Source organism: Martes martes (assembly GCF_963455335.1).
Source record: "Martes martes genome assembly, chromosome: 1".
NCBI lineage: Eukaryota > Metazoa > Chordata > Mammalia > Carnivora > Mustelidae > Martes > Martes martes.
Window position 1 is genome coordinate 160,639,167 of NC_137888.1, and position 25,772 is coordinate 160,664,938.

The 25,772-nt window shown below is 43.6% G+C and overlaps 1 protein-coding gene across 1 annotated transcript; it reads right to left on the reverse strand.

Moving 5' to 3' along the window:
- Positions 1 to 1,615: 1,615 nt before the first annotated feature.
- On the reverse strand, positions 1,616 to 24,658 carry RPN1 (ribophorin I). The gene is made up of 9 exons (XM_080796880.1): positions 24,598 to 24,658; positions 21,940 to 22,246; positions 15,546 to 15,755; positions 13,391 to 13,583; positions 8,908 to 9,007; positions 7,476 to 7,614; positions 7,113 to 7,232; positions 3,546 to 3,791; positions 1,616 to 2,334 (listed from the first exon to the last, which is right to left on the reverse strand). Exons 2-9 carry the CDS (start codon positions 22,057 to 22,059, stop codon positions 2,152 to 2,154), a joined length of 1,311 nt encoding a protein of 436 aa, XP_080653006.1. The 5' UTR covers positions 22,060 to 22,246; positions 24,598 to 24,658; the 3' UTR covers positions 1,616 to 2,151.
- Positions 24,659 to 25,772: the final 1,114 nt, after the last annotated feature.

Here is a 25,772-nt window from a genome sequence, read left to right on the forward strand (position 1 = left end):
AGGACCACTTCGGTGACCTGCTCCCAGCACAGGCTGACCTTGCCCAGCCTTCCTCTTGCAGGACAACTCCGCAGCACGTGCTGCTGCTTCTCCTAAAATCCCCTCTTCCCTGGGCCCCCAGGACCCCACACACTCCTGCTCTCTTACTTCAGGGGTTGCTCCACAACCTGTGTGCAGGGGACGGGGTGCTCCAAGTGGCCACTGCACTCTGGATACCCTTCCTACCCTCAACTGCCACAACCTCGACCATTTCCACAGCCATTCCACAGCATGTCAAACGACACCCACGTTTATCATTTCCACACCAGGCCCCTTCTTTGAACTCCAAACCTGAATATCCAACTGCCCCGACATTCCCATTTGGAAATCACTGGCACAGCCACTTCACTGTGTCTGAAACAGAACCCATCATCACCAGCCTCAAAACTGGTTGGTCTTTATAGACCTCTCCACAGACCTCTCCATAATGGATGGTAAACCATCCCTCAACCCCACCCACCAATATGTCACACACTGTGCGTCACATGCCAATCTGAGTATCTAGCGGACACCTTAAGAGGACCTTATCGATGGGACAAAACCCCTGCCCCATCACAGCTAGTTCCTGTAATTACACACATCCCAACTGCGTTATGATGTGGAGACAGAGTGCAACAAGACGGCCTGACTCACCTGAAGGGTCAGCAGGAATTACCTTAAGTGAAACAAGGCACAGACCTCAGGGAGAAAGTAGAGGGGGAGAAAGCATGGCACTCATTTCACACTGTCCATTCCCCCATCTAAATCTCAGCTGCGTCCATGTGAGCACATGGCCAACCTTACCCAAGGTTTTCTCCCATCCCCATATTATTTATTTATTCAGCAATTTGCTTTCAGCCAAAATACCAATCTAAGCATGTCTCACACAGTGATCAGTCTCCCCTTGATTTTAGGATAAAGCCAAAAGCCTTGTCAGACCTACAAAACCTGATCTCATTGGGGCTCTTCCCACCTCTGACCCTATGCCCTACACTCTCACTTCACTCTCTGGATTCCCTCCTGGTCCTCTATGTAACTCCTACAGAGCCCAACTCCAAAGTCACTTCCTTCGGGAAACTTGATACTCTCAAGCAAATACTGTCAGGAGAACCCTGTCCCTTTTCCTCATGGGCCTGTCCCAATTTGTGATCATGAATTTGTATCTGATCGTCTATCTGTCCTCCATAAGAACTAGTGCTCTCTTTTTCATCCGTCATTGTATCCGTAAAGCCTAGCACAGCATGGGATGCAGAACAGATAAAAAACATAAGAACAGGGGTGCCTGGGTAGCTCAGTGGGTTAAAACCTCTGCCTTCGGCTCAGGTCATGATCCCGGGGTCCAGGGATCGAGCCCCGCATCGGGCTCTCTGCTCCGCGGGGAGCCTGCTTTCTCCTCTCTCTCTGCCCGCCTCTCTGCCTACTTGTGATCTGTCTATCAAATGAATAAATAAAATCTTTAAAAAAAAAAAATAGTAAGAACAAAGCCCTTGCTCCACCTGCTCCTCTCCTCTGTCCGGTGACCTGATGTAGCCCACTTTAACTCTGTTGCCTCAGTGCTAACGTGTAAAACAGAGGCAATGCCTGCCATGCAAACTTGCTCTAAGAAGCAAATCCACTATTTAATGAATAAAAAGCACTTGATAAAAGTAGACCTCGAAGTTTTTATGTGATTGTTACCAGAACGAACAAATGTTCAGTCCCTGCTTTATTTTCACTTGGCCACACATGTTTAAAAAAAAACAAAAAACAAAAAACAAACATACACTCATAAAATACCCAAACATCAGGAACTAGAAAGGCAAAAAACAAGGGGCTTATGGACTGAAAGGATATCATAGGCTTCTTCAGAGCAAAACAAAACCAATCACCTACTGAAAATCTCTTTGTTCAAAACACAAAGATACTTTGTTTTTAATGGGATTTAATTTTTTTAAAAAAACGAACCCTTTAAAGACAAAAACGAAGCTTCTTGTGTTGCCTATGGCAGGCCCTGGCTTCATTTCCTTGAAGGCCTTTTGTAAAACACAGATGCCAGCATTCAGCGGCCTTGATGGTAGCCCTCCCCCCTTCGCCCCCAACCTGGCATCTGAAAGTGCAGCACCCTGGGCCCACCCCGATGGTAATGGTCAGGGGCTACAGAGCATCAAGGATGTGGTCGATCTTGGTGACCAACTCCTGCCGCTTTCCAGAGATGAGCTTCTCGTTCTCAATGTACGTGTCTTTCTTGAGCTTGCCAGCCACCAGCCGCTCAGCTTCCACTGCAGACTTCAGCACCAGCTCCTTGACTTGCGCGTCCAGCTTCTGCATCTCGCTCACCTGGCCGAGGCAAGAGCAGGGCAGAGCTTCAGAGCAGTCCCTGGCCCACACTCAGCAGGGCCCACCACTTCCCCTGCCTACAGACCCCGGAGCTCCCAGAGCAGAGGTGCCAGCAGTGGAGGGAGACAGGCCTGGCTTCAGATGCCAGCTCCACTCTCTGTACCATTAAGCTCTGACCTCAGGCCTCGGCTGTACAGGAGGACCGTGGGGATCGAATGGGAACATATGGGCAATCCCCCAGCATGGTGCCAGGCACACAGCAGGTCCTCGAAGTATGTTTATCTTCTTCCCTTGGGCTGGCCAAATTAGGTCCAGGGACTCAACTGGGCAGGACTGATGGTGAGGGTGTGGCAGAGACACTGAATGATGCCCATTATCACCAGCTGGGTGTGAGGCTGAGGACTTCACAGTCAGAATCACTCAACATTCAACAATTACGGAGTGAGCCACAGTGCTAAGCACAAGTCTAGGCTCTGGAAAACCGCCGTCAAGACAGATGAGGCATCTGGCCCTCATACAGCCACCAGGGAATACTCGAGCACATAAAGAGTTCCAGAAAGAGGCGGCTGCTACGAAGAACACAGTGGTAAGGAGAGGGAGTACTGGGAGTGGCGTGTGGAGAGGAGGATCATCAGGGCCTCTGAGAGGTACCTCTGAGGAGTACCTCTGAGGAGGAGGGGATCCCCTCTTCCTTTATAGGTAACAAGGACTCACTCACAAATCAGGTCCCAGGCAGGGTTCTTAATCACTTTACATGCACCAACTCACTTCCCACTCACAACATAGTGAGGTAAGTACTGACACATGAAGAAACGGAGGCACAGAAGTCAGGTAACTTGCCCAGATTGACAAAGTCTGAATCAAATGCCTGCTTCGAAGTCTAGGTTCTTCTCAGCACACATGAGTAGCCTGGAGCCTCGCCCAGGCTGGCCTCCGTGAGAGCCAGCCGTCACTCTCAATAGCAGCCACATGGACAGACAGTGACGTGGAGGCTAACAGAGCTTCTCAAAGCCAGCCTGTAACCAAAACCCCCAAATTTCTTGTTCCACTTTAAGGGGTGGCACCATGGGACAAAAGCCAGCAGTGAGCAAGAGCTGCCCGGCATGTGCACCCAGAGCAGCCCCGTGGTGCTCTAGAAGTGGGGGACAGTTCCTGAAGGCGTGACAAGGGAGGCCAAAGACCCAAGTGACTCCGGGATGGCAAACACTTACTTTGTCGCACAGGTCAGAGCCCTCTGTCTTCAGCCTGGACTGTAGCAATGCAATCTCACTGGTCAAGGCCTTGTGCTCTGTCTCCAGGCTCTTCTTGCCACTGTTGAGGGTGGACACATCCCGTGACTGCTTGTACCTATTGACAGTCTCGTCAAAGTGACGGTAGAGACCTATTCTCTTGTTGACCAGGGTCAAGACCTGCTCCGTGATGCAAGCCACCTTCATCCTGGCCTCTGCAGCTGGATCCTGTCGGGGAGATATCATGAGTGACAACATCCAGGCCTGAGCCTGCTTTAAGCTTTGCCTCCCGAAGAGTACCCACCACCAGCTGTGCAAACAAGAAAAGCAATCTTAGAATGTCAGAGAATCCAACCTTTGCTGACACTAAATCTGGACCAATTCAGCAAAGGGCAGGACTGGACATGAAGATGAAACTTTACTTCAAAGCCCAGCAGGGCAGAGAGGGGATGAGAGAAGGAATATGAATGCTTAGAATACACCACGAAAGGGACAGGTGAAGCGCTAAGTGCAGGTCAGGGAAAGCTTCCAGAATGTTTATTATGTCTCTCCCCTTAAAACCTTCAAGAGTTTCCCAGGGCCTAAAGGAAAAGTCCCAGCTCCTTATCCTGCCATTCATGGCCCTTCAGATGAAGCCCTACATACTTTCCGGAATTCTCTCGTCTACTTCAGAAGTTCTAAATGGTAGCTCAAAGGCCGAATCTGGTCTGCAAATGGTTGATTTGGCCCACAATTGTTTTTTTCTTAATAAATTATCAAAGCTGTAAGACAGGGAGACATATACGTAAGAAACTTATAAACTGACCCATTCGTTCAACGGAATACTCTGCAGCTATGCAAAAATAAATAAATAAATAAATAAATAATGGGGAAGAGCTCTATGAACTGATATGGGTAATTCTCACAAACTGTTTAGTAAGAAAAAGGGACAAGACATACATACTTGTGCTACCTTTTGTGCAAGAAAGAAGGAGAAATAAGAATTAAAGGATCTCCTTATTTCTGCAAAATCAATCAGGAAGGATATCTGGAGATTGATGAAATTGGTTATTGACAGGGCAGGGTTTTATAAATTCATAATCAAGATTAAACAGTACCAGAGGGAGAAACTGCAACAAAATTCAAACAGAAACAAATGAACCTAACTATATTTCAAATGCGTTAACTCAGGAAAACTCCGCCAGTTACCTTGGAACCCAGTACTCTGGACATTCTCAGTCTCAAGACAAAAAGAACTGCTAACCAAATCTTGGGACTCTACCTGATAGGTCTGGTGTTTCTGGGGGCACGAGGGCAGCAATTCTGAAACTATTTTGTGTGTTTACGGAATTTAACAAATGAATAAACACACTGATTTTGGGATCCAGGAGAGAAGTGAAAACTGTGGAATGAGGGAGGACGGTTAAGAATCCTGAGGCATCAGACTGAAGTGAGACAGCGGTGTTAACTGCTCCTATAAATACCATACCTCTCTCCCCTGGCTGTCTGCTGAAAGGCCCAGAGGCAGTGACACCCCGAAAGCAATGATCACACCTAGCTCCCTGATCATGCTCTCTAGGTACCATTTCCATACTGAACGGAACCAGGACTGCCTGGAGAAAGTACGGAATATACCTGAAACATGCTGCTGTGCCCAATGATAAGGAAGTGCTTGAAAAAATGATGAGACATGACAAAAACAGACAAATCTGGGATAATCTGAGCATCAAAATAAGTAGTACCAGTGGACAGTTGCCCACAGAGCAAGGTAAGAAGCCAGGAGTCCCAAAAAGTATCAGCCAGCCAACCAGTCAACCAGGAAGAGAAGCTTCTCTTTCCAGCACAGGGCCAACCCAAGGAATCAGTTTTCCAACCACCACACTAACAGCAGATTCGGACAAGAATTAATATTAAATGCTAGAACTAATCAGTGAATGTATAGGAGAGTATTTATATAGCCTCAAACAGACCACACATTAATTGCAAACAAAAAAACTGTAACTTTAACATGAAGAAATTAGGCAGACATCGACTTAGCCAAGTAAGGAGAGTTACAATCCCAGCACTGGGACCAGCTGACATCAGGTACCCCTGATGGGATGCCCTGCAGACACGGAACCACTTTATAGCATTCTTGCCAAAAATGCATTATCTCCATTTAATCAGAGAGAAACATAGGATACTCCTAAGTTAAAGGATACTCGACAAAATCGATCTCTACATGTCAGATACGTCAAGGTCACTAAAGACAAAGAAAGGCTGAGGGGCTGTTCCAGATTAAAACAAACAAGACAACGAAATGGGATGCATGATCCTCAGCCGAATTCTGAGGGAAGAAAAACAACTGCTAAAAATGATATGGTCACTGGGACAGTCCGCCAAACCTGAACACAGCTTGCATGCTGGTCAACAGCGTTACACCAACATAACATTTCCTAAATTTGATCACTCTACTGTGGTTATGTTAAGAGAAGATTCTTGAGGCACCTGGGTGGCTCAGTGGGTTGGGTCTCTGCCTTTGGCTCAGGACGTGATCTCAGGGTCCTGGGATCGAGCCCCGCATCGGGCTCTCTGCTCAGCAGGGAGCCTGCTTCCCCTCTCTCTCTGCCTGCCTCTCTGCGTACTTGTGATCTCTGTCTGTCAAATAAATAAATAAAAACCTTTAAAAAAAAAAAAGAGAGAGAAGACTCTTGCCCATAGGCTACACGCATCCTTTAGTACTCAAGGGGGTGGAGTATATAAATATCCCCAAGTTACTCTCAAATGTCCCAGAAAAAATTATATATCAAGAGAGACCAAATGTTAAGTGCTAGGTCTAGGCACAAAGTATACAATTGTTATTTTTACTATTCTTGCAAAGTTTCCAGAAATGTGGAATTATTTTAAAGAAAAAACTTTTAAAAAAACAAAAGCAGGGGCACCTGGCTGGCTCAGTCAATGGAGCACATGACTCTTAATCTCAGGGTCATGAGTTCAGGCCCCACATTGGGTGTGGAGCCTACTCAAAATAAAATTTAAAAAAATAAGTAAATAAACAAAAGCAGCATTTATAACTTAAAAAGTGGAACTATTTCATAGTAAAACCTCCACTCAGCCCTTCTGTATGACAAGGTTTGCTAGCAGCTGCCTCACTGGGCTGCCTATGGAAACAGCCAGATCAACATCTTTGCTGCATATACCCTACTGCTCCCTCTGGGTTCCACCGAAGCCCTCCCTGCTGTTGTGCAAACTCTTCCTTCCAGCTGAATGCCCTTCCCTACTTTCTCTGCCTGTCACCCTCCTCAGGGGAGCCCCACCATGAAACCCAGGCTGCCCTGTTTCCACAGTACTCACACCAGCGGCAACCTGCCTCACAACCCCGCACACTCTGTGACCACAGCAACAAGAACGAGGTCTCTCTCTTTACATGAGGTAGGGATCAGCAGAGGCCACAGGCAGGGGAGAGGCTTCCTGGCAACATGGTTCTGCCTTGGGCTTGCTGAGAGGACCCCAGTGCTCAGTCAAGTTAACGAAATACATTATCAAAGACACAAAACGACAAACAAATGTGGGGAAAAAGCCAAGGGGTACCTTTGTGATGGAAAAGTCCAGCCTGACGTAGATGATGACAGTGAAGAACAAAATGTAGAAAGCAGCCACCACCAGCAATGGCTCCTGCAGCATGAGCACCTTGTTGAACGTATAGTGGACCTAGGGGAGGGAACAAGGAGGACCGGCTTCCACAGGTCTGCAAGGACTCAGACACCCGGGGGCAACAGAGGAGCCTCAACAGGCCCACTGTCATGCAGGCTGCACCACCCACCCCCAGAGGTGACTGTGCTCAAAGCCCTACAGCCCACGGAGGGAAAAGATAAAGAAAGCCAAGTCCCTGGCTCCCAGGACCCTGTACTCTGCGGAGGAAGACACAAAAGGCAGAGCGGTGGAGCTACTCACCACTATGTCCTGAATGTGCTGTTCCACCAGATTTTTCTTATAGGCAACAATCACAGGGCGGCCAAACGTGTCCAGGTAAGTGTAGTGCAGCTCATCTGGGGCCCGACTAATTTCATAGGGACTGTCAACTTGGATGTTCCTGGACGCAGGTAGAAATGAAATACGGCCTAAGACAAACTGCACTGACCACCGAGGTTTATTGGGGGTTGGAGAATTCTAAGGCTCAGGGGGCCTTTCAGGATCACTGAGTTCATACTCCACTCCACTCCCCTCCTGGCGCCAAGGACCACCAGACCTCCTGAGACAGCTGACCCACTGCCAGAGCACCCCGACTATCAGACCGCTCTCCCACTGAGGTAACGACCGTCTCCCTGCATCTTGTCCTTGCTAGTGCTCGCCAGTTCCGGCCGACCCCTGGACTCACACAGACCACAAAGTCCTCTGCACACTCCACCCAACAAGACCCTCTCGGGTACCTGAAGGAGCCCCTGAGAAGTCTACTCCAGAAGTTCTTTCTCCTCCCGTGACTGAGAACTTCTATAAGGTATAGTGGGACACGTCTTGTTTTCGTCTGCCTAGATCCACTCTCCCTCCTCTAGGTTCTCACACCCTAGTTTTGCTAGAACTCCCCATCCCCTGTGGAATATCCTCCATAGGAGGAACAAATCTGGTAACCAATCCTTCTGGTGACCAGAGCGGGCATGTGACCCAAGAGAGGCAAGCAGAAGCTCCCTCTGAAGTGAACCTAGAGCGAAGTGACACAAAGATACACATAGGTGTTTATCATTCATGCCAAGGGCAGGTCACCCATGAACAACTGTCGGTTTCCACCAAATGGACACCCAGAGATGCTCTGGCTCTGCAACGTACACCACCAATTTATAAGCACCTTACCCTTCCGAATGCACTCCTTGCTGCTTACATTGGCCAAAGACAGCACTACTGTCTCTGTAAGCATGGAACCCTAATACACCATCCCCCCTTTCTGAACCTGGTCTGACTAGAGAGCACTACTGTCTGTAAGCATGGAACCACCCCCACTCCCCCACCCTCCTCTGCTTCCTGAACCTGGTCTGACCAGCCCAGGATAAAACAGAGCCACTGTTGCTCTTCTTTTTTGTAGAAACACAGCACAAGGGCTACCTGGCTGTCCTGAGCCCGCATTCTGTCCTGTTGCAGGTCGTCCCATCCCCTTTGGACGCCACATCTGTCACGCAGAGGCACTCTGGGCACTGTGGTTCGTAAATCAAACCAGTACCCTCATCTGAGTCTAATGTTTCTGTTTCAACTCCAGTCAGAAAGTCCCTGCAGACCTCTCAGTCAAAGCTAGGTGCGAGCACCTCCTCAGCACCCCAGAACACAGCTTCCCTTTGAGGTACAAAGCCACTACCAGTGAAACGGGAAGCAAGAGGAAAGGAACAATTGCACTCACTTGGCCCCTTCGGGCAAGATGATCTTCACTGTCAGAGAATCTATCACTTGCTCATCGAACACATGGTCCACGAACCTCATCTTCAGTGCATACTGGTCACCTGGAGAAAGACAAACACATGCAAGAATATGAAAACCAGAGAAAATGACACAGGAGCTAGAGGCAAGCACAGGCTACGGACACTCTCATCTCACACAGAGCAGAATTAAGAGGTGCCATTAAAGTTAATGGACTAGGGGCGGCTGGGTGGTTCAGTGGGTTGGGCCTCTGACTTCAGCTCGGGTCATGATCTCGGGGTCCTGGGATCGAGCCCCACATTGGGCTCTCTGCTCAGCGGGGAGCCTGCTTTCCCCTCTCTCTCTGCCTCTCTGCCTACTTGTGATTTCTCTCTCTGTCAAATAGATAGATGAAATCTTAAAAAATCTGTTAAAGCTAATGGACTAGAAGATTCTGGGAGACAGAGGTGGTGCTGGCAGCATACTTATGGGCCTTCCCCAATTTTTACATAAAGACAAAGCAACCAGATAGTGAAACCAAAAACCCATGGAACATTTTTTACAACAAAACTCGGTAAGACAAAGATCTCCATGAACCCCAAAATACAAATGGGGAGTTATAAAACACCAACACACAACCGGCCCATTACTAGTGTCTGTAAAGGAGAAAGCAGAGGGAGGCAACGGGGCAAGTGATAGACCTGAGGAGAGAAGAGCCCCACAGAGGCCACCACTTTGACTAGAGAAGGAGGCAGGCCAACTGTAGAAAGGGACTGGAGCTCCAGAGTCCTCCCCTGACCCCACAGGGTAGGCAAGCAAATAGGCCCATGGACCTGTGAGTCTAGAGCAGTCCAGTCCCTGAGAACTTGGAAAAGTCAGCAGAGCTCCCCTCCCAGGACAGCACCCTAAGCGGAGGAAAAATTGCTGGAGGAAAATAAAAATGGAGCCTAACAGGGACAACAGAGCTACAGGAAACTGACCCAGGGCAGGCTCCACAAGCCAGCCACCGTATTTAATCAACAGGGAAACCAGGCAGTTACAACACCTCCTCCTAAAAATTCACATTAAACATGAACAACAGGGTGCCTGGGTTGCTTGGTTGGTTGAGTGACTCTGTTCAGCTCAGGTCATGATTCCAGAGCCCCAAGACTGAGTCCTCCATCAGGCTCCCCACTTCTCCCTCTGACCCTCCCCCATCCCATGTTCACTCTCTCTCTAATAAATAAATAAAACTTAAAAAAAAAAGAGTAACAGAGAGGTGCCTGGCTGGCTCAGTTCATTGAGCAGGCAACTCCTGACCTCAGGGTTATTAGTTTGGCTCACTTATTTAAAAAAATTTTTTAATTAAAAAAAAAAAAGGCAAAACAAAACTGAGCAACAGAAAAAAGGTGGCTCTCGCTCTTAGAGTAAGTTATATTTTCAAAAGCTACCAAAAAAGAGAACATCTCAGGGTGCCTGGGTGGCTCAGTTGTTAAGCATCTGCCTTTAGCTCAGGTCATGATCCCAGGGTCCTGGGATCAAGCCCTGCATCTGGCTCCCTGCCTGGCGGGAAGCCTGCTTCTCTCTCTTCTACTCCCCCTGCTTGTCTCTCACTTTCTCTCTCTGCCAAATAGATAAATTTAAAAAAAAAAAAAAAAAAAGAGAGAACATTTCAAGAGAAAATTAAAACATGCCAGAAATTCATGCCACAAAACTGATTAAAACTGTTCCTGTGGGGCACCTGGGTGGCCCAGTTAATTAAGCATCCAACTCTTGGTTTCAGCTCAGATCATGTTCTCAGGGTCATAAGACTGATCCCCACGTTGGGGTCCATGCTGAGCATGGAGCCTGCTTTGGAGTCTCTCTCTCCCTCTGCACCCCCACATGCACTCTCCCTAAAAAAAAAAAAAAAAAAACCACTGTTCCCAGTATCTCAAAATAAACTAAAGGTACTATAAAAATGACACAAGTCATGAAAGAGCACCACAAACCAGAATTACAGAAATGCAGGAAAAAATTCACGAATAAATTTTAGAAATAAATTGTTTTAGAAATGAAGGATAAGCTAAAAGGAATAGGAATAAATAAACACAACAGGGAATGTCTTATAATAAACAGAAAGCAAAAAGAAGCAAAGTTTTCAATGAAGAAAAGACTCAAGAGAACCTGCCAAATATTGAAAACAGGCCAAGACTCAACATAGAAATAACAGGAGCCTCAAATGAGAAAACTTACAAAAAGGTTTCAAAAGTTGAAAAAACAATGCAGACCCAAGAATAGTAACACAGCAACCACTGCCAAAACATGTTCCACTAAAAGTATTAGATTTTAAAGAATCTCTTTCAATATTTTTATAAAAAGACTTAGAGGGGGAGGTGACTTATAAAGGGGAAAAATTAGATCATCATCAGACCTTGACAATGACATTTTATACCAAAAAAAGGAACATATGTCAAGAAAAGACATATGAACCAGTAATGTTATATTCCTCAAAATGGCTTATATGCACAAAAGGCACAACCTGTCATCAACTACCGATGTGTGAGAACTCATTCCCATAAGCCCTGCCTAAGAGAATGAGCTTCAGATCATCAAAATGACTAGAGCTGTCAATGTGAACACTGACATGGTGAGCATTAACTACAGCTACTATAGAGGAAAGACTAGAGTTAAAAGCAGGGAGGCCCAGAGCACCTGGGTGGCTCAGTCGGTTAAGCGTCTGCCTTTGGCTCAGGCCGTGATCTCAGGGTCCTGGGATGGAGCCCCAAGTCAGGCTCCCTGCTCCTCAGGCAGTCTGCTTCTCTTCTCCCTTCCCTCTACCTCTGCCCCCTGCTCATACTCACTGGCTCTCACCCTAAATAAATAAGTAAAATCTTTAAAAAAAAAAAAAAAGGGGGGGGATCACACTGTGTAATGGCTATTTGTTCTGACAACAGATATACAGTATATGCACAGCACACCTAAACAATGGGGTAGAATAGGGAGAGGATATGCCAAAAAATAAACAAATTCTTTTCAGTAATCATGTTGGAAGTGGTAGTATGATCATTTTTATTCTGAAACTTCTGTGTATTAGGTATGGGATAAAACAATTAATTGTGAAATGCTCTAATTCTGTCACCTTCTCTGTCCTTCAGAACAAGGACTCTCGAAATGGAATTAGATACAGATATAACACATATATCACACTATTAAGTAACTATATAAGTTCATAATTTTCTTACACACAAATATAATACACACCTACCTCTGTTAACTGAAAAGGCCTAGATACTGACCAAACTAAGAACAGTATGCATTCCTAGTTCTCAGACTATGGTCTTAAAACATGTTTTTCCACAAGAAGATACTAGGGCTTTGATGAGAAATGGCTGATTCCATGTCTGGGACAGAAAATATACAAACTGGGGGAGGCTGGTGGCTCTGTTGGTTAAGCATCTGCCTTCGGCTCAGGTCATGATCTCAGGGTCCTGGGATCGAGCCCCATGCCAGGCTCCCTACTCAGTGGGGAACCTGCTTCTCCCTTTCCCTCTGCCTGCAGCTCCCCCTGCTTGTGTGTGCTCTCAAATAAATAAAATTTTAAAAAGAAAAAAAAAGGAAAGGAAAGATAAGATACAAGCTGAGCCAATAATGCCTTTCATAAGACAGCAAGGAAGGTAACAGCTTTCAATTTGCAAGAAATACAGAAGACACAGGAATACACTGAATGGCACTTTGAGTAAGAAGTCAGCAAAATCCAGACTGTACACTACAAATGGCTCACGTTCTTCAATAGATAAACTATTTTTTTTTAAAAATCAGATGGAGGAGAGAACGATTAACAGAAACTCATAAGACATCAAACTTTTTGAAAAGGGCAAAACTAGAGACTCTAGAGACACACACTTGGGTGATGAAACCAAACAAAGTCAAGAAAGCAGTTACTGAAAGTCGGGATGGTAACCACTATTGTAGGGAAGGAAGAGGTACATGGAGAACCTTTGGGCTGGCTCGCTCAGTTCAATTTCTTGGCCTGAGTAAGTGGTGGTTACGAGGTGTTCTAATTGTCATTTACTGAGCTATACGTTTTTCTGTGTGGTTTTCTCTAATTTTGTATTTAAAAGGTTTTAAGAAGACTTGAAGAAAATATGGCAAAATGATCATATTGTATATTATTATGTTATTGATATATATTATGCTGTATAGCATATATTATATAACATATGTTGTATATAGTATATATTATATAACTTAACTGTGGGTTCAGAAGAGGACTTTTACTGGACTGTTCAAACTGACTATCAAATGCATATATTACTTTTATAATAGTAATTTGTCCCCACCCATGAAAAGTTGTTCCTAATATCCCAGCCTTCCAAAAAATAACAATACTCTCTTCCCATCAAAATGACTGGCAATTGTTAAAACACACACACACACACACTCCCACCACTAGAAACAAAAAATGCAGGAAATGAAAGAAAATAATAGTCTCTCCCCTTTCCACTCCCTAACTACTAAAGACTGACCCAAATTGTAGAGGTACTCATAGCTTGGGAGGTTGTAGCCAACGATGTAATGGGTCTTCCACCCGCCGAACAGAGGGAAGCGAGGCCGGATTTCCATCTCGACAGAGTCGTCCAAAATAAGGAGGTGGCTGGTGGAAACGTTGCCAATCTCATCCCGGTAGTAAACGTCCTGGGCAGCAGCAGGGAGGATGGTCTGCAAGAGAGGGGACAAGCCTTCTAAAGCCCCCAGAAACTTACTCACAGGAGATGACCCTAAAGACAGAAAAGACCTCCAGCACCAAGAACCTCCCCACAGCACTATTTAATTGAAACAGTCCCCAAACTGGGACAACCTAAAAAGAGGTCTATCTAGCCTCCCCCAAGGCTTCAAAATTTCCAGATATTACATCTATTTCTCAGTCATGGTAGGTAAATAACTAATTCTCTTAAACAATAAATAATGAAGACGATCATAACTACCTTTATGAATACTGAAGGATTAATAAAAAGATAAAAATAATCTCTAAGTTACTCTGGAGGGAGAGAAACTAAAAATGAGAGAAATTCCATTAAATTGCTAGGTAATATGGTTATGGAGGGCTTTCTCCACCTCATATTCTTTTTTTTTTAATTTTAATAAACATATAATGTATTTTTATCCCCAGAGGTACAGGTCTGTGAATCGCCAGGTTTACACATTTCACAGCACTCATCATAGCACATACCCTCCCCAATGTCCATTTCCCCACCACCTCCACCTCATATTCTTTACTATAGGTTCCAAATCTGTAAGAGTATTTTCATAATCAGGAAGAAATAACCCATTATGAAGAAATAATTCATAATGAGCCCTTCTGTATACGAAGTACAGATGATCCCTGGATGACACAGGTTTCAACTGCACAGGTCCACTTATACATAGATCTTTTTCAGCAGATAGAATAAATACTATAATGTATTTTCTCTTATGATTTTCTTAACATTTTTCCTCTAACTTATTTTGCTCTAAGAATACAGTACAAAATACATACAACATACCAAATATGTGATAATGGATTGTTTATGTTAATAGTATGGCTTCCAGAAAAGAGGAGAATATTAGTAGTTAAATTTTCTGGGTGTCTAAAGTTATATCCAGGGGCACCTGGGTGGCTCAGAAGGTTAAGCCTCTGCCTTCAGCTTGGGTCATGGTCTCAGGGTCCTGGGATCGAGCCCCACACCAGGCTCTCTGCTCAGCAGGGAGCCTGCTTCGCCCCTCTCTCTGCCTGCCTCTCTGCCTACTTGTGCTCTCTGTCAAATAAATAAAATTAAATAAATAAGATTTGGGGGAAAAAAAAAAAGGTTATATCTAGATTTTCAACTGTGCAGGGGGCCAGTGCCCCAAACTCTGTTTTTCAAGGAGGTTTTCAACTGAACATGTTTTCAGTCTTTGATTATACCTGAAAATACAAGATTTCATTTATTAAGACTAAAAATATATAAAATGTCATATACAATATGATCAAATATCTTTTAAAAAGAGCACTATAAAAGAAAGAGGAAATATTAAAATATGAGCAATGCTAATTCTGAGTGGTGCTATAGTTTTTCCTTTCTCTATTATTCAAATATTCTTTTAAAAACATGGCTTATGGGGCGCCTGGGTGGCTTAGTCATTTATCACCTGCCTTCGGCTCAGGTCATGATCCCAGGGTCCTGGGATTGAGCACCGCATTGGGCTCTCCGTTCAGTGGGAAGCCCACTTCTCCCTCTCCCACTTCCCCTCCTGCGTTCCCTCTCTCGCTATGTCTCTGTCAAATAAATAAATAAAATCTTTAAAAAAAAAAAAAAAAGAACAAAAACCAAACAACAACAACAAAAAAAAACCATGGCCTACTTTGGGGCACCTGGTTGGCTCAGTCAGTATAGCACATGACTCTTGATCTCAGCGTTGTGAGTTCAAGCCCCATGATTAAGAGAGATCACTTAAAAATAAAATCTTTTTAAAAATGGCCTCCTTATACAAATGGGGTCTTTTTTTTTAGATTCTTTCTGTTGGTTCTAACCTTGTGAACTGAACTACTTGAACACCAATCAATCCTAAACAATGGTCCATATTTAGATACTTTCAAAAAGCCAAAGGGCAAATGTGATAAAAGGGTACTTTCTCCCTATGTCCATGTTGCACACCCTGTACCTTAAATGAGCGGATGGAGGCTATTCCACTATCTGGCTGTCTCTGGTAATCATAGCGTGAAAAAGGTCCCTTCAGCACAGCCCCCGTGTGCTTCAAGTCCACATTTTCTTCCACAGCGATGTTACCCCAGTGAGAAACTTCAATGACCCGGGTCATGCTGGTGATGGTCAGGAAAGGGCTGTTGTTCTCATAATGTACTTTAAAAGTATCCTGGAGAGAAAGGAGAAAAGTTGTTCCAAGTCTAGGTGACAGATGAATCAACACTAGTTTCAAATACACTGGAGTCAATCCATACATCAGCAAGAGAATGGCTCCATTACGGTCTATCTAATGCACGCTATATTCTAAAATAATGCTTACTAGAATTTTTTAATGGCATATGGAAATAAATATTCATGACGTATTACTAAATGGAAAAACAGGCTATACAAAATTGTTTTAGGCTTCAACATAAGTATCGTTTGTACTTTAAAAACAAAAACTTCTACATGCCACTTATCTTATCGCCACCATAGGCGTAAAAGAACAAAAAGAACTTGAAATGAAATACAGGAGAAACCCAACATAGGTAGGAAACAGAGTTCTTACACTGTCTCTACTTTCTCCTTGTAGTTTTTATTTTCAAAATTTCTACAATGAGGTTTACAAACTGCCTTTTGAATAATTTTTGCAGTTCTGCAAGAAAACGAAATCTTAACCTATAATAAAGAAAAATTCTGACAAGGTATATATATGATCTCCTAAAGACATAACGTCTACCCAATGAGCTAGCAAATAACTTCAAAAATGAAGATGATTCATGACACTACTGGATTTTTTTAACATGGAGAAGACTTACCCAGAGAAGTTCCCAGAAGAGAGACCTGTTTAGCTAAGTGTATGGAGCTAACATAAATATACGTGTCAGTCACTCTTGATGAGTGCCAAACAAATGCATGATCATTTAATCCTCAAAACAACAGAATGAAGTACTACTCATCTCGTTTTACAAATTAAAAACACTGAGGCCCAGCAGTTCTAACACATTCAAGGTCATAAATAAATCAAAGTGGTAATACTAGTTCTTCGCGTCTTCGACTTATTTTTTTTTTTAAAGATCTTACTTATTTGACACAGAGAGAGAGATCACAAGTAGGCAGAGAGGCAGGCAAAGAGAAAGGGGAAGCAGGCTCAATCCCAGGACCCTGAGATCTCTACCTGAGCCAAAGGCAGAGGCTTTAACCCACTGAGCCACCCAGGTGCCCCAGGCCTCTTCAACTTTTTAGCTCTGGCTGTGCACTCCTCCGCAGTAAATACTGCCTCCCAGGGAGGCCTCAGAGAATTAAAGGAGATACCTTTGGAAATTCCTTCACCTTGCCAATTTCACCACTTCAATTAGTATTAAATCTTTCTAGTCACTAGTAATGTAAGTGCCCTTTTATGAATACACACATGGAACCTTAAATATGGGATCTTAAAGGACAGAGGGATCAGGAAAACACCCTTCTTTCCCAAAAGTCCAAGAAAAAGGGCATTTTATTAATTCTCATGGCTCCTGCCACTTTATTCACTCATCCTATGAATAGATTCTTAAAAGTACAACTTCAACCATAATTATATTTGATAGTATTTAATGCCAACATGGATAAGGGTGTGAGCAAACTAGCAGTTTCTGACTGCTGGTGCCAAAATAAATTAGCTAAATCTTTTTAAAAACCACTTGGCAATATACATCAAAAGATTTTTAATTTTTTTTTATTTTTTAAAGATTTTTTAATTTTTTTTTTAAATTTAGTTATTTGTTAGAGAGAGAGAGCGAGCAAGCACAGGCAGACAGAGTGGTAGGCAGAGGCAGAGGGAGAAGCAGGCTCCCCGCCGAGCAAGGAGCCCGATGTGGGACTCGATCCTAGGACGCTGGGATCATGACCTGAACCGAAGGCAGCTGCTCAACCAACTGAGCCACCCAGGCGTCCCTTATTTTTTAAAGATTTTATTTATTTATTTGACAGACAGAGATCACAAGTAGGCAGAAAGGCAGGCAGAGAGAAGAGAGGGGGAAGCAGGCTCCCCGCCAAGCAGAGAGCCCAATGTGGGGCTTGATCCCAGGACTCTGGGATCATGACCTGAGCTGAAGGCAGAAGCTTTAACCCACTGAGCCACCCAGGCACCCCAGATTTTTAATTATTTTAAAAGATTCATTTGAGAGTGAGGGCACTTGCATGGGTGGAGAGGCAGAGGGAGAGAGAATTCTAAGCTGACTAGCAGCTGAGTGCAGAGCCCAAGGCAGGGCTCAATCTCATGACTCTGAGACCATGACCTGAGCCGAAACCAAGAATCTGATGCTCAAACAACTGAGCCACCCAGGTGACCCCTCATCAAGAAATTTTTAAAGATTCATATGCCTTGATTTGAAAACTTTTACTTCAGAAAATCTCTCTTATGGCCAAGAGACACATGAAAAGATGCTCATCATCACTTATCATCAAGAAAATGCAAATCAAAACTGCAATGAGATACTAACTCACACCTGTCAGAATAGCTAAAATCAGTAACACAAGAAACAGCAGGTGTTGGTGAGGATGTGGAGAAAAAGGAACCCTCAATGCACTGGGAATGCAAACTGGTGCAGCCACTGTGGAAAACAGCACAGAGGTTCCTCAAGAACTTAAAAATACAACTACTTTGGGGCACCTGGGTGGCTCAGTGGGTTAAAGCCTCTGCCTTCGGCTCAGGTCATGATCCCAGGGTCCTGGGATCGAGCCCCGCATCAGGCTCTCTGCTCAGCAGGGAGCCTGCTTCTTCCTCTCTCTGCCTGCCGCTATGCCTGCTTCTCTGCCTACTTGTGATCTCTGGCTGTCAATAAATAAATAAATAAAATCTTTAAAAAAAAAAAAATACAACTACTTTATGTTCCAGCAATGGCGCTTCTGGGTATTTACACAAAAAATACAAAAACACTAATTTGAAGAGATACATGCACCCCTATGTTTACAGCAGCATTATTTACATTAGCCAAGATACGGAAGCAGCCCAAGTGCCCATTGACTGATGAATGGATAAAGATGTGGTATACACACATGCACATAAACACAATGGAATATTATTCAGCCACTAAAATCTTCATACTTGCAATAACACGGATGGAGCTAGACAGTATAATGATAAGCAAAATCAGTCAGACAAAAACAAATTCCATATGATTTCACTCATATATGGAATCTAAGAAACAAACAGAATACATATGTGTGTGTGTGTGTGTGCATATATATAAAGAGAAATATTAAGAAACACTCAACTACACAGAACAAAGAGAACAAACTGATGGCTACTAGAGGGAGGTAGGTGGGGGGATGGGTGACATAGGTGATGAGGATTAAGGAGGGCACTTACTGTGATGAGCACTGGGTGATGTATGAAGTGTTGAAAATCACTATATTGTATACCTGAAAGTAGTATTACACCATATGTTAACTAACTGGAATTAAATCTAAACTTAATTAAAAAAGAAAGAAAGAAAATCTACCCTGAGACTATATAAAAAGTTATATGTGAAGAGAAGACCACTATAGTGTTATAGGAAAAAAGCTAACTGTTCAACATAGGAAACTTAGCAAATAAGTTATAAGACATCAAATTATAGGATCTTAAGTGACTATTAAAAATGGTTTACAGGGGTGCCTGGGTGGCTCAGTGGATTAAGCCTCTGCCTTCTGCTCAGGTCATGATCTCAGGGTCCTGGGATTGAGCCCTGCATTGGGCTCTCTGCTCAGCAGGGAGCCTGTTTCCCCCTCTCCCTGCCTGCCTCTCTGCCTGCTTGTGATCTTTCTCTCTATCAAATAAATAAATAAAATCTTTTAAAAAAAATGGCTTACAAAAGTAATGTAAAATGTTTAGAAATGTTTGTCTAAGTGGCAAAACCATCATGTAATATTTTATACATTATATGATTTCCACATTAAAAAGCCCCTATGCTTTAGAAAGAAATGACTCACGTACTATTATGTCAAAAGTGGATGTCAACTGGCATCAAATTTTCCTCTGTATTTGCCAAATACTCTCATGAGCATTTTATTAATTTAAAATGGAGAAAGAAAGCCCAAAATCCAAAATACTCAAAATTTAGAAGCCTACATAAGAGATAAACAAATCCCTGCCCCCAACATAAACTGAATCACTCAGTTTTAAACAAGGAAAAAAAATATGCAGTTAGAAGAAACACAACTCATGGGACACCTGAGTGGCTCAGTTAGTTAAGCGGCTGCCTTCAGCTCAGGTCGTGATCCCAAGGTCCTGGAATGGAGTCCCACATCGGGCTCCTTGCTCAGCGGGGAGCCTGCTTTCCCCTCTGCCTGCATCTCTCCCTGCTTGTGCTCTCTCTCTCTCTGTCTCGCTGACAAATAAACAAATAAAATCTTTAAGAAAAAAAAAGAAAAGAAAAGAAACACAACTCAGACCAGCCAGTCCCTCAGCTCCACAGAGGCATGCGCACCAAAAGCTCTCCACACCACAAGGTGACTACATCAGGAATTGCAGAGAGCCACTCTCACTTCCCCCCGCAAAAACCCGTTGAGTCCACAGTACACACAAGGTGCTACTTTTTGAGAAAGGGGGAATATAAATTTACTATAATCTGCATATATTTATAGAAAAAAATTAGAAAGATAAACCAAAAGCTAATATAAATGGTCACCAAGAACAGACAGAAGGGAGAAGTGGAAGCAACAGTTCTGTGAATATACCTTGTTACATAATTTTGGCTGTTTTCATTTCAAAAAATCATATCAATTTAAAAAAGATTCTTGGGTGCCTGGGTGGCTCAGTTGGTTAAGCAACTGCCTTCAGCTCAGGTCATGATCCCGAAGTCCTGGGATTGAGTCCCACATCGGACTCCCAGATCCATGGGGAGTCTGCTTCTCCCTCTAACATCCCCTCTCATGCTCTCTCACTCTGTCTCTCTCTCTCTCTCAAATAAATAAATAAAATCTTAAAAAAAAAAGATTCTTAAACAGCAGAAAATGACCCAAAATGAACAGATGTGAAACTAACATCTGAGAGACTGAGAAAACAGAAACAATTATTTCAAGCGGCACTGGAACTATTTTGACTGTACATCCTCAGTGACATACATTCTAAACACAGAAATGCATGCACACGTCTTAAATATCCACATATTTTGGAGATGATAATCAAGTACGTAGGCTAAAAAGGCATGATTCCTAAGATTTGCTTTAAAATATTACAGCAGAGAAAAAAAAAAGAGTGCTGGTAAGTGTAGTAATATTCTGATACCCACAGAGTCGAAGTGATAGGTGTATGGGAAGTTACTGCACCATTCTCTATACTTCTGTGTATGTTTGAACTTTTCCATAACAACAGTCTTTTTAAAGCCTTGATTGTTCCCTCTCTGTTTAAGGCCCAACTCCTAGGCTCACCGAAGCAGCCCGCTTTACTACCCCAGCAGCCACCCGAGTCAGCACAGCACCTGGTCTCCCATCTCGGGGCCTCCACCCACAATGCCTTGTTCCCTCCTCCCCCAACCCTGACTTCAACCCTCCAAATGCTACTTTTTTATTATTCTTTTTTAATGTGAGTATATTTGCTAGAATTGTGCTACATACAACTTGCCCATCTTCCCTGGAAGCTAATTTATTTGTAATCTAGTTATTTAGTTTCACTGATTGTTTCCTCGTCTATAGCTAGAGAATAAAAAAAAAATTTTTAACTATGTTTTTAATTCTGATTCAATGAAATGAATGATCTTATTTAATACACTATCTAAAGAGCCTAGGAAATAAAGGTGGTGGGTCAGCAAATTGTTCTTCCCTTCCCTAATCCCCTTCTCCTCCACCACCCTTGCATTTGATGCCTCTGTAGCTCTGCAGTAGCAGCGTCCTTCAACCTAGTCTTTACCTATTATAAAGCTACATATTTTGCCACTTCCTACCTCCCTCAATACTTTTGTTTCTCAGTGTACACAGAAGTTGGGAAGAGGGGGAAGACGACTGCTGTTTGTGGGGCTCCCTCAGAGACCTCAGCAATCTCTAGTTATCACTGTCACTGGCTACTCTCAGGCTTCCACAGGTCCTAAGTGCTGATGCAGTCATTCAACTCAGCTCATGTGTCATTGCTTCAAAAATCCAAGTCATGAAGTTTATGAGGTTCATCTGCCATGTTTTTCCTTATTTGAGCCCTTCTTAAAAATCTTCCTACACCTCCCAGCCTCTAGCTGTACTCCCAAGATGAGAACAGTGACCCCCATGGCGTCATTTCACAACAGGTGGAAATCTTTGGGATGATCTTAAAAACGACTTCAGATTTACACCCATCTCACAGCGCCAAGCCCATCCACTAGCAGTCACTCCAGAAGACGTTCTCTCAAGTAGGCAGGGACAGACTGGACTCCACACGCACCTACCTGACTATAAGCAGGGATGTCTCTGAAAGGTCCATAATCCAGGAGGTCCTCGGAACGCGTGGGGTTCCCCAACTTGGTGTAGCTCTCTACATTTCGGGAAGCAAGCTTCACACGCATCATCTGTGTCTTCGTTGGATAGGGAGAGTAGAAATAATGGTTCCCCTCAAATACAACAAACTGTTTCTCTGACTGGGTGATCTGGGTTGGATAAGGCTGAAGCACATGGGTATAGACTGTTTCCACGATGACTGAAACCTTAGCCCCAGGATCAAGAGCAACTGGGAGCTTGACTGTGAAGAATCTCCCACTGGAGGAAGAACAAGGCAAGAAAATTAAGAAATGTAGGGAACCAAAAACAGAAGTAGCAGCTCGAAGTCATGGCAACATTTTGTACCCAAGACAAATGCAGTGACCTTTTAAGAGATCACCTTTAACCCATTAATTTAAGCCTTTTAAGACAAATGTCTGGGTATACATTTCACAGTTGTTTATAATAACAAGAATACAGTGGTGCTTGGGTGGCCCACCTGGCTGAGTGTCACACTCTTGGTTTCAGCTCAGGTCATGATCTCAGGGTCCTAAGAGTGTCAGGCTCTGTGCTCAGCAGGGAGTCTGCTTGAGAGTCTCTCTTCCCCTCCCTCTACCCTCCCTACCCCTGCTCACTTGCCTGAACTCACTCTCTCTATAGCAAATAAATCTTTAAAAAAAAAAAAAAAGGAAAAGAAATATCAATTCTCATTGGAACTCAGAAGCAGCAGCTAATGAAGGCTTCTGACTGATAAAAGGCTAGGCAGTCAACACAGAGCTGACTACATTGGTGTCTAAGGAGCACATTTTTTTTTCAGGGATCAGAACAAAGATATATATGTTGTCATGTTAGGGTTACAGGATAAATGACTTGTTTAATGTTGCCATTAAGCTTTATACAGGCAGGTCAATAAATTTAACATTATCCCATTTATACACTTATGTCAAATTACATATAAATGGGCATATGCATAAAAAAAATAGTACTATGTCATATTCTCCGTTTTAAAAAATTCAGAGGGACGCCTGGGTGGCTCAGTTGGTTAAGCGGCTGCCTTCGGCTCAGGTCATGATCCCAGCATCCTGGGATCGAGTCCCACATCGGGCTCCTTGCTCCGCGGGGAGCCTGCTTCTCCCTCTCCCTCTGCCTCTGCCTACCACTCTGTCTGCCTGTGCTTGCTCGCTCTCTCTCTCTAACAAATAAATAAATTTAAAAAAATAAAAATAAAAATAAAAAATTCAGAACTAATGAGAAAAAAATTCTTTTAACTTTGCCAAACAAAACAAATCAAACAAAAACAAACTCTGCCAAGCAGGGAGACCTGCTTTCTGAATCATGTGGGAACCGAGAGCTGTAAGGCTCAAAGGTTTGCTGGTCAGGAATCAAATATTTTATTTCTTTTTATGATAAACTACAGCATAAGCTAATGCTATCTGCCTCAGCAAAAAGGATTTTTTAACCTTAGCACTGCTCACATTCGTGAGTGGCTACTTTTGTGCTGGGAGAAGGGACCTGTCCTGGGCATTGCAGCATGTTCAGGTGCATCCCTGGCCTCTACCCATGAGATGTCAGCAGCACCCCTCAGCTGTCACTAAAAACATCTCCAGACATTGCCAAATGTCCTGGGCGGGGCAGGGGCAGGACACAACTGCTCCCTCCTCCAGTTTAGAAGCACTGAGAATAGGGGCGCCTGGGTGGCTCAGTCCTTAAGCGTCTGCCTTCGGCTCAGGTCATGATCCCAGGGTCCTGGGATTGAGCCCCACATCAGGCTCCCTGCTCAACGGGAAGCCTGCTTCTCCCTCTCCTGTTCCCACTGCTTGTGTTCCCTCTCTCACTGTGTTTCTGTCAAATGAATAAATAAAATCTTTAAAAAGAAAAGAATCACTGAGGCTAAAAACATTTCTTCCTCCCACATCACTCACTGAACAAATACTTCAATGCCTAATAAATACCATGCAAAATACTGGTAACTGCTGAAGCTGGGTGATGAGATATATGGGGATTCTTTATTCGTTTCTTCCTGCTTTCTATGCGTTTTGGAAAATATCCTTAACAAAGTGTTTTATAGTAACTAGTAAGTGTCAGGCCCCGTGCTAGGTGCTGAGGTTAAAGCAGAGAACAAGTCCAACCCCAGCCTTCAGGGAGCTCAGCCTTATTCCCTCCAAGAAGTCTCACGTTCAATGCCCTGAAGGCTCAAGAGGAGATAAGGTGCGTAGAGTTGTCTGCCGTTTGGAAAGAGGATGGTAGCCAACAACAGATGGGGGGCTATCTACTGAGGCAAACAGCCTGCAGTTCTCACATACCATACTGGTTCTCCATCCATTGTTTGGGGATCCCTATCCTCACGTACATTAGCAGACCTGACCTGGTATGGAAAGTAGCTACCTTCCTGTAAAACAAACTGCCACCGTGAGGGGCAATTTTAGCATTAGTAATCAGAAAAGACGTAACTGGGTCCAGAATACATTACAGCCTGTTGCTTACTTACCACACACAATATTAATTGAAACAGCCTCTAGACCACCAGGTACTTCCTCAGCAATTCTCCTACCTTAAGATTCCAATCAAAAGGATAACCTATAACAAGGAGAGGCAGGATATATAGATATTCTGACTGTTTGGTGGCTTACCTTTTACCCTTAATTTTGGTTTCTCGTACTTCCAAATTGTTCTCTTCCTCATCTTCTCCCTTCACCTAGAACAGGACAAAAGAGGCTATTCTTTTTACTATGTCTTTTAGCCTCTAAATTTGAGTCAACAGTTAACCAACTGCCTTAGAATATCCATAGTAAAGTATTCAAACTACAAGAACACTTTAAAGACAACTCTGGTAACAATTTTTTTCCATATGAAACATAAGAACACAGTCAAAGACTTATTTTTGTACTGAGTAAGTTGTACAGTAAACTCTATAAATACGTATTTTCCTGAATGACCAAACACACATATAAATAAAAATTACACTTACACTTTACATTTCCCAATACAAAGGTGACATTTTTCATCTCCATTTACATTCAAACACACATTTGCATAGAAAATAAATATTATTTACTACAGTAGTAAAAAAGTCTCACACGTGGCCAAAACTGGTTCTACTTGAATGCAAGCTAACAGTGGGGTAAGTCCAACAGCCCCTGCTTGTCACACTCCCTCATGCTCATCCTTCACTGCAAAAGGAGGTGTAACCAGAAAAAGAATGTTAACTTCAGCAGTATCTCTGCTGAGAAAGAACAGACACCCTGAATCATGAGACAGTGGAGCAGACTCTAAGGAAAAACTAATACACACTGTTGATCTCTTTGCCAGCCCAAACTCTGCTAGGTCTGAAGCACTTGTTCCCAATAGGGCACAAAGAACTATAATGAGGAAGAAGCTGTTTTTAATATTTTAAAATGCCTAAAATTGAGTGCCTGGCTGGTTCAGTCATTGAAACATGTGACTCTTCTGCGGAAGTTTGAGCCCCACGTAGGGCATAGAAAATACTTAAAAATAAAATCCTCAGAAAGTGTTTAGGGGTACCTGGGTGGCTCAGTCAGTTAAGCATCCAAGCCTTGGTTTCTCTTGGTTTTGGCTCAGGTCATAATCTCAGGATCGTGGGACTGAGTCCCACATTGGGCTCTGCATTCAGCAAGGAGTCTACTTGTCTCTCTCTCTCTGCTCCCCCCGCCACCGCTTGCACTCCCTCCCTCCCTATGTCTCTCTCTTATATAAATAAAATTCTTTTTAAAAAAAATTTTAGGGGTGCCTGGCTGGCTCGGTTGTTAAGCATCAGCCTTCGGCTCAGATCATGATCCCAGGACCC